Source organism: Lathyrus oleraceus, chromosome 7, assembly GCF_024323335.1.
Source record: "Lathyrus oleraceus cultivar Zhongwan6 chromosome 7, CAAS_Psat_ZW6_1.0, whole genome shotgun sequence".
Lineage (NCBI taxonomy): Eukaryota > Viridiplantae > Streptophyta > Magnoliopsida > Fabales > Fabaceae > Lathyrus > Lathyrus oleraceus.
In genome coordinates this window covers 248,751,803-248,766,081 of record NC_066585.1, presented here as the reverse complement: position 1 = coordinate 248,766,081, position 14,279 = coordinate 248,751,803, and the positions used below count along the sequence as shown (strand labels likewise).

Below are 14,279 nucleotides of genomic sequence, written 5' to 3'. Positions count from 1 at the left end.
CCATAAATTTACGATTTTATCCAAACCGAACTGATAAATTTGTGGGTAGTTATTTTACATCACCTAAGTCAGTATACTTTGTGATTTGGATTTTGATTTTTGTTAAATCCAACAAGACACCCCTAGATGATTTAACATTAACCAGTGACATAAATGTCAGGAGAACAAATACTTAGTTTTTTTTCTTTCCTTTTTACAAAAGCTTATGAGTATATAGTAAAATAAGTGGAATCTAGTTTAAATTTTTGAATGAATGCTATGGATATTTACAAAAAAAAAATTAGTCAAGTGGTTTAATTTATTGAAAAATGTAAAATAATATTAAAAAATAGAGTTTATTTAAAACATTAAAATGAGTATGGTGAATATGGATGCTCTTAATTTCCTAATAAGAGGTCTTAACACTGAGATGATAAATAGAGTTTATTTAAGATACTAAAATGAGTATGATAAATGTAATGATAGATCTTAACACTGAGATGAGCAAAATTTCATATGAAAGTTACTCTATAATGAATTGACATTGATGTGAGATCCAATATACAATCTGACATGTCCAATTAATGTGTTATATCATAGTCTCTAAAGTAAAAGTTAACAAAGGGACCATTTTAAATTACATTTCACAATTGTAAATTTATTCTTTTTAATTGTAAATTTTGAGCACTACGCCAAACAAGACCTTAGACAGCGCTTTTTTTAGCCTTAGACAGCGCTTTAAAGCGCTGTCTAAACCTCCGCTGCTAAAGGTTTAGACAGCGCTTTTTTTAATATTAAAAGCGCTGTCTAAGCCCCCCCCTTAGACAGCGCTTTGGCCAAAAGCGCTGTCTAAGACCCTCCTATTTTAATTTTTTTAGGTATACCTTAGACAGCGCTTTTCAAAAAGCGCTGTCTAAGCCCCCCACCTTAGACAGCGCTTTGGCCAAAAGCGCTGTCTAAGACCCTCCTATTTTAATTTTTTTAGGTATACCTTAGACAGCGCTTTTCAAAAAGCGCTGTCTAAGCCCCCCCCCCCCTTAGACAGCGCTTTTGCCAAAAGCGCTGTCTAATCCCCCCTTAGACAGCGCTTTCTAGCCACTGCATCTGTCAACAGACATTTTCAGTAGTTGTGATGAAGTTACCTGACCTCATTGTAACACATGTAATTCAATACAGAACAATTAAGTTTATATATTAAAAGTTTTAGATCAAACATCAAACACTGCAACTGTTTTATTTTCAAAATACATAGAAACTTTTAGCATAGAACTAGAAAGCTAGACATGACAATGTTGTTAAGCAGAAAGACCAGCTTCTTCGAGCAGCTGTTTCACCTTAGTGATGTAATCACTCATTGCTTCATCCTTGGATTTTCCTGCAAAATAAATAAATATAATTTTGACAATGTTGCATTGAAACTATAATTTTGACTGTTGCATTGAAACTAAAAACCGAAACTTATAACTTTTTCTACCTTCAACAGCCTTCCATGCATCCCATTTAGCTCTGTCTTTCTGGCTGAAAATCCCAGGACGAGCTGTAAATCATACACAAAATCATGAACAATCATAATCCATAAGCCTTATTGCCTAGCGCATTTCTGTATTAGCCTACTTGAGTTTATCTACCGACATAAACATTAGCGAAACTGTTTAGAAGATCTTATAGAAATAGCTTATGACATGTCCATAAGTTGTTTTCAACTTATAACGGTTTGTTCGGCCTTAAGCTTGTGTCGGCCCTAACCCTCCACTCGTTATTGCAGGAAGGTGACAGTGAGGATTCAAAAGTGGAAATATCGATTTGAAAATGACTTCTTAAATAAAAGAAAACTCACCGGTGGTAACAGGTCCAAGAGTGGCTTGCTTGTACAATCCATAAAGGATAAGCAAGTTTTCATTTGATGGACTCTCTTTTAGAGTCTTGACTTTCGCAGCATGCTCCTCAAAATCCTCCTGCATCACATTAACCAAGTGTGTAATGCTTGAAGTAATCATTTACTTATACTTATAAGCATAATATCAAGCACATGCAGAATTTTGATACTATTTCTATGAAAATGAAAAACATTACATGTTATGTTCATGTTCAGTACAGAGATCAGATTTAACATTCCTGCATAAAATTCAGCAAACAGTTTGAATCACATCATTTGAATAACAGGGTTTTTTCATACTGATAGCATTGAACAATTCCCAGTAACCGATTGTTGATAAAGAACTCCCCCAATTATAGTAAAAAGCAAACAAACCAGACCAGCAGGACTAGCATGCTTATCCCAAATCGTCACATTAATAGCCACCGTGAGAAACTTATTCACAACCCCACAAAGTTTGACCTTATAGCCACCAAGATATGCTCTAACAGCTTGTGTGTAAGTATAATTTCTTTTGCCGTTAAGTTGGTCACCCGTTCGATAACCAACTGATAGAAGAGTAGAAGTGTAGTAAATAATAAAAGCGAAAAGCAGCATCATTGATGGACCAGCAATCCATCCAAGTTGGGCTATAGCAAACCTATAAAGATAGCAAAAAACACCTCAACTTTAATCTTGACTTAGACCAGCAAACTCAGATATGGTTTAGCAGCTCAATCTTCCAAAACGTTATTACCTGAATTCCTTCAGCAAGAATGTCCAGGCCGTATATTTCTGCAGCTCGGGAACTTGCAATGGCTCCGGTGTGTCTTACACAATTTATGGCCACTGTCTGTCAACAAAATCTCAATAGTTATGACGCGCAACTCTACAAACTAGTCCATATGTACTTTCACACAGAGAAAATTCTTAATATACCTTAGCAGCAACGGCAGTATCCTGGTCACGAACTTTATCAACACCTAAATCGTTCAGCACCATCCTACATTGAGCAAGAGCCTGCATATGAAAAGTTCGGTTATGGACCCTTATAAATTTTGATAATTTTGTAATCTTTATTATATATAAGCCACAAATCATGCATGATATAGATTGACATAGAACTAAACACAGAGTTAGCAAGTGTCACCCTCTCAGAACTACCAAGAAGTCTACATTTTCGATCAGTGATACAAAAAATAATTTTATCAAAGATAAAGGAGAAGTTCGTATTTGTGATAGAATTGGAAATGATAATTAAATTAATTTAATTTTAGATATGTGTAGCGAAACAGACGTGGTCCGACGTGCATTCTTGTTTTGTCACTGCAACAGTAGCTACTTTCAAGTATAACTAAGAGTAGCTACTTCAAGTTTTATTTTGGATTCTATGATCAAAATGTTGGAATTGATTGCACGAGGGACCACAAATACAGAAACAAATAAAGCATAAGGCACTGTAACAGTAGCTAATACAACATAAGATAGACGACTAACATTGAATTCAGTAAAAGAATACAGAGGAAATAAAGTAAAGAACAAAAGCTATTAACCATTTGAACCTTGTCACCATGTATTGCAATAGCTGGAAAACCACTTCTGCATAGCCAACTTTCTAAAGCATCTGCTCCTTTCTTTGTTTCAACAAATATAAGAGATAAAGCAAGCTGCATTTCATAAAAAAATATTATCAAACACAAAGTATATCAAAAACAGCTGGTACAGAAGCAACAATAATTGTAGATTTACATTGCAATATTACCTTCCCATTGACTACATTGCGTCGGAGAAGATCCACAAGACGATTCCTTTTCTCCATATCCTGAACCGATTCAATTTTCTGTACAATCAATTCAGTGCTTGAACCAACCCTTCCAACAGCCAGGAACACATAGTTTGACAAAAAATCAGATGCAAGCTTCTGCAGTTCACAACAACAAAGCATGAAATCGTTATACAATACACAAACCAATTGAATATAACATTACAAAGACACATCAATTAAACAGTAAACAATTCTCAAAGCATCAAGAACATCATCAAAAACAGTAACTAAAAAACTATATCACAGGGATTAAAGTTAACCAACCTGTATATTATCAGGAAAGGTGGCACTGAAAAGCAAAGTCTGTCTAGCTCCCGGAGCAGGCATGTTCATCTGCTGAACAATGTTGCGAATCTGATGCTCAAAACCCATGTCCAGCATCCGATCAGCCTCATCCAAAGCAAGATACTTAATCTTCTTCAAAGAAACCCTTTCTCTTTCAATCATATCCACCAAACGCCCAGGAGTTGCAACCAAAATATCAACACCTCTCTCCAAAACACGTAGCTGTTTACAGTCACAAACAATGAATTTGAATCCATACTATAAAACCTCACAAACCAACAAACAAAACAAAAACCTGTTGACCAATAGGAGCACCCCCGTAAGCAACCGCAATCTTCACTCCTGTTTGATAAGCAAACTTGTTTGCTTCAGCATGTATCTAACCAATAGTTTTGAGCATATAAAAAAACAAAAATTAGACTCAAACTATGTTGTTGTTTTCTACTTTGAACTAAACAAAATATGTATTTAAAGAATAAAAAATTAAAATAGAAAAGTAAAACAACAAAAACAAAACCTGGCATGATAACTCCCTAGTTGGAGACAAGATGAGTGCAGTGGGGTACGCAACATCGGAACCACCGCCATGTGGCATAGCCGACAACCCAGAACCTAAACGATCTTTCATAATCCCAGATATAATCGGAAAACAAAACGCCGCCGTTTTACCAGACCCAGTCTGAGCACAGGCCATAAGGTCTCTCCCGACAACAGCAATGGGGATCGCGTAACGCTGAACCGGAGTAGGTTTCACATACTTACATCTCTCAATGTTATTCTTCAAATCCTCATGAAGTTCGGTTTCAGCAAAGACATTCACCGGCGGAGGCACGTTCTCGCCGGTAGCCTCAACGGGGATAGATTCATACGCTTCAAAATTCGCAACGACGCCGTTTTCTGGCTCAATGCGGGGCTCAACCGGAGGGCGATTGTTCCGATGAGGAGGATCGTGGTTGTAGTTGAAGTTCCGCGGCGGTTGTTGTTGTTCGGGTCGAGGGAAATGACGTGGAGGACCATAACCGTAACCGCCTCGGCCACGTGGTCTGTGAGTGGAGCGATTGAAAGATGATGAATCCTCGGACGGAGGAAAATGGGTTCGGTTGTTGTAGGGAGGAGGAGCATTGGAACGGAATTGAGGAACGTAGAGGGGTTGAGAGGGACGAGATTGTTTGTGAGTAGTTGAATCAGACCATGCCATAGTGAGAAGGAAAAAAAACTGTTTTAGGTTAGTATGCCTTAGACAGCGCTTTCTATACCCCCTAGACAGCGCTTTTGGTTTTAATTTTTTTTTTAATTTAAAGACTTTAGACAGCGCTTTATCAAAAGCGCTGACTAAGGTATATATTTAAAAGCGCTTTCATTATTTTTTTGGAACAGTTTCCGTGTTTTATTTTAATTTTAACCTTAGACAGCGCTTTCTTTTAAAAGCGCTGTCTAAGATGCGCTGTTAAAAGTGATTTTTGGCGTAGTGGAGAGAGGCCATTTAGATTCAATATTTATTAATAAATTGAATAGAAATATAGTATTAAATAAAAATTATGGTAGAATTTAACCTATACAGCAGATCCAATTGAATAGGATAAGACTTAATTATCGGTTGTTGGTTTGTATTTCATACCCTCTAGATATCAAATTAAAAATATCCGAGAGAGCTGAATTTGAGTGTAAAATTATTAGAGAAATATCATATATTCATCCAAAATTTTAAAGTGATAGGTGTGTGAGTTTTTCCATTTATAAATACTTAAATTTTCATATTCCAATGTGGAACTCCAACTCACACTTGACTTATGTGTGAATCCACAATACTCCCCTTTAAATAAAAACTTTTTTTGACGACATACACTTGTACCGCCGTTGACATCTCTTCATGTGCATTTTGATACACCTCTTCCTAAATATTTTGATTTCAACAAGACACTTCTTTTCTGACATTTTTGATACAAGTAAACCGGTTCTTTTGTTCGAATATTAAGATTTTAGATGTGTGAATTTTTCCACTTATAAATATTCGAATCTCAATATTTATAATCAATATGAGACTTCAGCTTATACTTGATTTATTATTTTTAATTATATATTTAAGTTGAGAGTATCTTCAAATTCCAATTTTAAAAAATCACTTGAATTAAATTTTAGAATCTTATCAAAAATAAAAGTAAAAATCTATGTTAAGATTGTTTTGTAAAACAAGAATTAATAGTTCATCGTCAATATAAATATAGACTTAACCAATCAATTAAAAATTATGAAAAACTTCATAAAATTATTCTTTATTAATACTAAATTATAAGATATTTTAAAAACAAAAATGAACTATCTTGAATCTTAAATCACTTTATAATTCTAATAGAACATTTATAATTTTTTTTAATATATCATCAAGTATTTATTAGAATTATTCATTCTTTCAATTTTTTTTATTTCTCTTTCATGTATAATTATGAAGACGCTATTGTAAAGTCGTACTATATAATTTGTCTTTCTTATATAATAATGATAAAAAAAATTAATTTACGTGAAATATCCAAAATATTTTATAATTTGAAATGGAGGAAGGAATTTAAAAAATTAAAAGAAAAATAACAAATACTTAAAAATATAGTAAAAAAATTATATTTATAATTTATAAATATAGCAAAGTGACTTATAATTTTGTATTTTTTTAAAATGACATATAATAAAAAAAATAGAGGAAGTATGAACTCCATATCAGAGGAAAATACACATGCATGAATCTGCTTTTTCATTGGCATTTCAATGTTGAATTCATTAATAAATCATTTGATATTAAGAAATGGAAACAAACATGTATAGATTTTAACATTCATACAGTAAAAATAACCAACTCATTTTACTGCTTCAAATATGTTAATTGACCATATATCTTTCTCAAAGTCAATATGTCTTTTGCATGACCATATATATCAATGAAATATTACTCTTATATTTGTTTTTATAGAAATGTGGCTCCAAGATATCTGGAAAGAGAATTTGTTTTTGATATTCTGTGACTCAAACGAAGTAATCAAATGTTCTAATATATCAATAAATCTATTGGACCAGATATTACTCAAATAGGAGTGAAAATAAAAGGTGAAACCAGAATGAGCTGAACTTAACATGACTTTGTATCTAGACATATTTGTGCATATATTTTTCAGTAGATTTCCTATTGCTTTTTTGGGTGTCCCTTCTCTGTTTTATTTTTTTTTTGTTTCTTACAACAAATCTTATATATATTTTGTAGAACGGCGCCACACAAAACAAAGAAGAATAAAATAACTTTTGTTTCTGTTTTGTGAAGTGGTGAATCGTCCTTGTGCAAATCAGCCAACCAATTTCATTTCTCTCAAAATGTGTTTTGCACTATTCATCAATGTGATTAAGCAAAAACATATTTGTCACAGAAGATTCTAAATCTCTGTTCATTTTTCCCTCATGCTAAGCACTAACACAAGGTTGTCAAAATCGAGAGAAGATGGTAAGATCGTAATTAAGATTGAAAGATCTTATTCAATTATTTTTTTTAAGATCGAGAGGGGTAACAAAATCGTAAAATATAATATCGTAATAAAAATTATAAGAAACTACTTAAACAGAAAATACTACTACATATTTGAAGTATTTTTATATAATATTTTCGTAGACAAGTGCATTTGTGGTCAAATGAACGCTGACGAATCAAAATTGTTGCACATTTGTATCTTATCATCCTTCTCAATTTGTAATAGTGGTCGCCAAACACTGAACGATTGTGGCCAGAATTTGCCAATCACACATAGTCATTGGTTTACCATTTTGTTTACAATTTGATTACAACACATGGTTCTACTTAAGATTTAGATTGTTGGGAGTAGGGATGACAATAAGCAAGATTTTGGCAGTGTAGTATAGTACCCGTCTCTTAAAAATATCTTTATATCCAAATTCATATCTGCGTGGGTACTAATATTTGTATCTCGTACCCATATTTATCATTAGTTATCCGTATTTTTAATAAAAAAATGATCAATCAATTATAATTTATTATGTTATTTTAATTTTTTTAAAATATTTAAAAATTTTAGGGTGTTATTGTTGAATTAAAAAATAATAAAACATTTATATTAAAATGTATAGAAATTTAATAATGATGTATATAATAAAATTGTTAGATTAACGTGTATAAGTAATAATAAAAATAAATATAGATAAATATATATTATGCGGATATGGAGCAGATTGTGTACTATAGTATCTTTATCCGCACTCAGATTCACTTATTTTGATAATTTTTAATTGATAATTATCTGTACTTGTCCTTGTATTTATTTTGAGAGTTTTTAATTTATCTATGATAGTTTTTATGATACCTAGTAGAGATGAGTATAATTATCATTCTTATATAAAATTGTAAGATTTTAAGATTTAGTTTATGATTTTGATAATCATGATAATACCGTGTGTAACAGGTACATCTCTAAAAAAAAATATTTAATTTATTTATTTTATTTAAATTTTTTTATTGGTTTCCTATGTTCATGCTTGATAGCCCCTTGCCAACATGAATATGCTATATTCTCAAAGGCGATATATGCGCATCTTTTCACCTATGCCCTAGTTATTATGATTTCATACAAAAAGCTAAAACATTGATGCCGCCACCTGCATAATAAAATGAGTCTTTGTAGCAACCTAATATCCTGAGATTATGACCCTTAACTCTTGGAGGGGACATCAGAGCTTCTGAAGGAGCCCCAAGAGTTTGTATTATAATAGTTTTCTAAAAGCAATTTTGGTCAAAATATTCTTGATCGTACAATATTCACACGACAACAAGAGAAGGCACATCGCTTTCTATTGTAAAGTTTTAGCTGCTCAATGGCAACTGTAGTCAGAGAGATATACTAAGGGACCTTTCAACATCTCTAGTAGAGTTTGTCGTACAAAAGTTTATCAACAAAAAAATAGAGTTTGTTATACAAGAGATTTGAACCATGTATGTGGGTCCTATTGACATATTTTATATAATATAGAGGACACATTTTATATAATAATGTAGAGGACATTGGATGGTCATATTGATATCTTTTATCAAAAAAAATTATTTTTTAAATTTAGGCTTAAATGTATCTTTGATCATTTTAGTTTGGATGTTTTAAATAATTGATTCTCTATTATAAAACATGCGATTTTGGTCCCTTAAATTTGATTGTATTTGTATTTGCATGATCTCCATCCAATTTTGATTATGTGTCAATTCATTAATGACGTGACAGATACTTTTTGGATACATGCCAGCATTTTCAAATATTTTAATTCCCACCTGGATATTTTAATTTAGAAAATACTAAAAAATATTTTGGAAATTGAAAAAACAAATTATAAATTAGATGCTTCATTTTGCACTTGGGGATTTTTTCCGTTAGGGTTATCTGGTGATTCTAAGGACGTGAGTGGAACTTCTTCCAATTGGAACCCAGTTTGTCCTCTGTTTCCTTCCTCCTTGAAAGGAGGATCGACGAATAGGAAAAAAATGGGTTTACTATGATGAAGCGGCAACTACGACCTTCATCGATATTTCTGATCCAAGTGATGATGATTCTGATGATGGGGATTGGAGGGGTGATGTTGGTAAGAAAAGAGGGTTGAAGAGTTCAAGTGTTACCAGGAAAAAGATTAGGAAAAGTTCTGGTAATGCTAGTGGTAGTGAAACTGTGGAGAGACCTATGAGGAGTGGTACTGGTGATGTGGTCGGGAATGTGAGCGAGAAGAATGTTGGTGTTGTTGGTGCTTCTGGTGTAAAGGCTAAAGCTAGGAAGAAATCCGCACCAGGTAGTTCCAATAAGAAGGGTGTTGTAAACTTGGGGAAGTTGGATTTGAATGTTGAGTGCAGTAATGAGGCAGATGGGCCTTCCCGTGGAGTTCGTGACCGTGAAGGGAATGCAACTGGAAATGCAGAGGATAATATTGAAGGGATTGGTTTTTTTGAAGGTCTCAATGAGTTTCTCAGTAGCTTACCCATTCTTAATGCGATGCTAGATGATAAGGTTAAAAGTCATTAGCCATTTTGCAATTTAGATCTTTTTAATTTTATTTTTGTAGATTATATTTTAATTCCTTTTTCACTAATTTATAGTTTGTTTTTTCAATTTTTAAAATGTTTTTAAATATTTTTTAAATTAAAATATCCAGGTGAAAATTAAAATATTTGAAAATGCTGACATATATCCAAATAGTATTTGCCACATCATTAATGAATTGACACATAATCAAAATTGGATAGGGGATCAAGCAAATCCAAACGCAATCAAATTTCAGGGATCAAAATAGCAGATTTTGTAATAGGGGAATCAATTGTTTAAAACACCCAAATTAGGGGGACTAAAAGTGCATTTAAGCCTTAGATTTATTGGATATTTAATGTATTTACTATATATTATTATGAATTTAATTGAAATGCACTGACTTACACCGTCAAGAATTATGAACGATGTTAGAAGAAATTTGACTTTTATTTTAACTACATATAAAATAATGCAAACAGATGATAGTGATGAATTGACAGTGTATATTTTACACTTACAATGCATAATAATTAATCTCTTATCTAAAAAAATAAAATTTAAGGGAGTATAAACAATAGATCCTTTTCATAACATCAATTTTTTATAAAAGAAAAATTGGGGAAAAGGAGAAACATTTATTAATTAGAAGGACATTGATGATCATTTAACAACTACTTGTTAGGGGACTTAGAACTCAACACTTTGAAGTTACAAGATTAAACTTTTACCATTAGCATATTGTCCTATTTCGGACCCTATAACTCACTATCGAGCCCAAACACATTAATTTCTACAAACCCTAATGTAGCACTTCTAGCAAAGGCATAACCATATCGGTCGTTGACTCAGTGTTTCCATTCATCATCGAAGAACGCATTATCAATTACTATCAACATAAACCTTAATCATCAACTAATAATCCTAAAATACTCAGAGTTATGATTATAACATATTATTGACAAAACTTGCCTACCACCTACATATACATGATATTGTTCAAAACATATTGCCTGCAAGGTCCAACCTATATAACTTAGAAAAAATAAATGGAGACCATTATAGGGTCAAATAAATTACAATCAGGAAAATGACACCAATTCAACCTTGTTTGAAGAGATTAAGGTCTTAGTTTAAATTCGAGTAACCATGAACGAATTAAGATGTCAGAATGATGCCTTGCATACTTAAGTTTATGCGAGACACCAATATAAAGTTATAGAAGACGGCCTAAACTAAGAGTTGAAGGATCATTAACCTCTGTGTCAACAAGTTTTAGATTCCCCTTGTTCTAGAGAACTTTAAGCCTCCTCACTTGGAAACCTTTGATGGAAAATGGACTCTAAAGAACACTTGGCCATAATCAATACAAATATGACCATCATAAAAGGAGCCTGACCATTAAGGTGTATACCCATATCAAGCATTCCAAATGATGTTGCACTTCGGTGGTACATGAATTACCAAGACACTTCATCATATGACATGCTGACTTTTCTCAAAAAATGGTTCACCTACCCTTAGAAAGAAAAAACCAAAAGGTTTCCAGGATGAGCTTGTTCAAAGATTATCCATATCACTTTAAGATCCTCTAAGAATATCTCACATGTTTTAACGGAACCACCATAAGGTGACAAAGACTCCAAAAACATCATTTTCTCAAAAAAGGACCATAAGGGAGTTATCCCTTATGAATATGATCCAATGGTGATTGGGGTTTATATTTTTAAGTGGGACGTGAAAAGAGTTTTGATCAAACTTAGGATTTCAACTCACATCTTATATTAGGAAGCTTCTATAAGGTTAAAACTCGCCTAGAAGCAGCTCTAGACTCACTAAGAAAGCCTGGTTAAATTCTTGAGCAAACAAGCGAATGTTGGAAGCCATATCACCCTCAATACCATCTTTGAGCATAAAAGAATCATTAAGACATCGAAAGTGTTAGATGGCATGCTTAGATCTAGAGGGGGTGAATAGGTCCGTAGTTAAAACTTTGACAAAAAAAATTGAAATTTTTTATAACGCGGAAGCAAGCGGAAGCATCCCAGATCAAATTTGTCTAACCGAACCCGCTATTAAAAAGCTCAGATATGCGTAATAGTAATCATAATATGATAATGAATCGTAAATTGTCCAAACACAATTAATCATAACCAGTTGAATGCAAAGCAACAAGGATAGTCTACTTCAAATGATAATTCATACAAAAATCAATTGATACAATTTGTCGAACACCTAGTGTGCAATCAATATTGTTTGGAATTTTATGTGGTATTGTTGATCTTAAAACCCAATCACAACCTAAGGAATTGTGATCAACTCAACAACACCAATTTCAAAATGTGTTCAAAATTATTATCCAAACAAATTGATCGCATGATCGATGAAATCAACAATTTGCAAAATAGAAAATAAAAGAGAGATGGAGAGAGAGTACACAAGGATTTGTTTACGCAGTTCCCCAACCGACTTTGCTATGGGTATGTTTGCCCTCAATTCAAACTAGAATTGAGATATTGTAATTAGCCTTACTTCACAAAAAGTGTATACAATTGAAATGTAGCAATCCAATCACACAAACCCTAAGCTTGATGTTGATTCTAACACTTTCTCTTCCCTTGATAAAACCTTGATCAAGTAACCCAACAATGCCAATTTGATTCACCGTCTCACGCTACTTCTTTGCAAGAAACCCCTTGTTCTTCAAAGCTTTCACTCGATAAATTCCAAAACGCGCAATTATTGAAACCCAATATTTACCAATATGATCCTCCGTCCCACGCTACTCCTTTGCAAGAAACTATTGTTCTTCAAAGTTTCATTCGATCGGATACAAATGGAGTAATCTTATCCAAACCCTTCAAACCCCTAACCGATCTTGAAGGAAACCCCAACTCAGCTTTCTTATTTGAAACCCTCAAAGATCCCAACCCAATTTACAGTTCAACATTCCTAAATTGGACATTATCAACACTAATTCTAGATGACACCCAACCAAAAAATGATTATGTGTAGTTTGTTTGTGTGTATACATAGAATGAAGGATGAAGATGATGAAATGATTTGAAATCCTTGTTTCGTATAGGTTTTACTCTCTAGAAACTTTGCTAGAAAATGATGCACGTATGAAGTATTTATATGCATGCAAGTTTGGAGGCAAAAGCAATGCAAAAGATTTGAAAAAATTGTGAATTTTTGGAAATTTTCGTTGAATAGGATGACCTGTGAAAGCCATGTGCCAACTTGTTTGATGCATGTGCCGACCTATACAGGTCATGCATCGGCCTATAAAGGTCATGTGTTGCATATGTGTCGACCTATAGAGTTGACACATCTAACAGAGCCTATAGGCTTTAATAATGCAGTAAATGAGTTGACCTATGAAACGAATGTATCGACATTTAGAAAAAAAATCCTTCCATGTGTCGACCTGAAATATGCATGTGTTGACCTATAGATTGATTTTTCACGAAAATTGTTTTTGATGCACTTTTTATGTATGAAACCTTTTCAAACTTGTTTCCAAATGCTAAGATGCACATTGAGAATCAGAGGATATCATCCAATATACATTAACGCTAAAGTATCCTAGTTTTGACATCATACAAAATACATCTAATGAAAAGTTGCACTCACATACTCCCCCTTTGATGATGGGAAAACTTGAGACGACATGTTTCATGTTTTCAATGAAAGGCTCCCCATGAATGTATGCATCCAAACTTCATCTTGCTTCTCCCTATTTGACAACATCAAAACGAAGCAAAGAAATCCATGAGAAGTATCTTAAAACCCTCACAAAGCAATATAACACACAAAGGCGGTTTGCAAAGATAAGAACATCAATATCACATCACTCACATTGAATGATGTACATATTTGTAGCACCTCAAATTTGCACCTCCCATTTGTACATTCATTTCATTTTTTAGGTCACTAACATCACATTAACATTGCATAAACATTGCATAGTGCATTGCACGAGAGCAAGGGTTTTTTCCATGAGATAAAGGCTCTGGGGATGTTCTAGAGAGCTTACATGATCCAAGGTTCATTTTGATGCAGTTTGGCCAAGTGTTGAAGGCTCAAAGTCCATGGTGTATGACCAAGTCATCTGAGGCCCATAAAAGTCAACTGTAAGTCAACTGAGGGCTAGGAAGTGGAGAGATGGTTTGAGACGCTTCCTCCATGTCCCAAAGAAGGTCATTTGTCATTACAAACACTTATCTGGAAGAAGAAATCATTTCGTTCTTTTCTCGAATTAATCTTGGAAATTCAAGTTGAGTTG

At 33.3% G+C, this 14,279-nt stretch overlaps 2 protein-coding genes across 2 annotated transcripts; both read right to left on the bottom strand.

Moving 5' to 3' along the window:
* Positions 1–1,165: 1,165 nt before the first annotated feature.
* Positions 1,166–1,991, bottom strand: LOC127103076 (acyl-CoA-binding domain-containing protein 1). Its single transcript, XM_051040368.1, has 3 exons — positions 1,817–1,991; positions 1,454–1,516; positions 1,166–1,354 (listed from the first exon to the last, which is right to left on the bottom strand). The coding sequence occupies exons 1-3, from the start codon at positions 1,974–1,976 to the stop codon at positions 1,275–1,277; spliced, it is 303 nt and encodes a 100-aa protein (XP_050896325.1). The 5' UTR covers positions 1,977–1,991; the 3' UTR covers positions 1,166–1,274.
* A 1,187-nt stretch (positions 1,992–3,178) lies between these two features.
* Positions 3,179–5,142, bottom strand: LOC127103252 (DEAD-box ATP-dependent RNA helicase 37). The gene is made up of 6 exons (XM_051040515.1): positions 4,462–5,142; positions 4,240–4,323; positions 3,924–4,166; positions 3,597–3,755; positions 3,354–3,501; positions 3,179–3,303 (listed from the first exon to the last, which is right to left on the bottom strand). Exons 1-6 carry the CDS (start codon positions 5,140–5,142, stop codon positions 3,179–3,181), a joined length of 1,440 nt encoding a protein of 479 aa, XP_050896472.1.
* Positions 5,143–14,279: the final 9,137 nt, after the last annotated feature.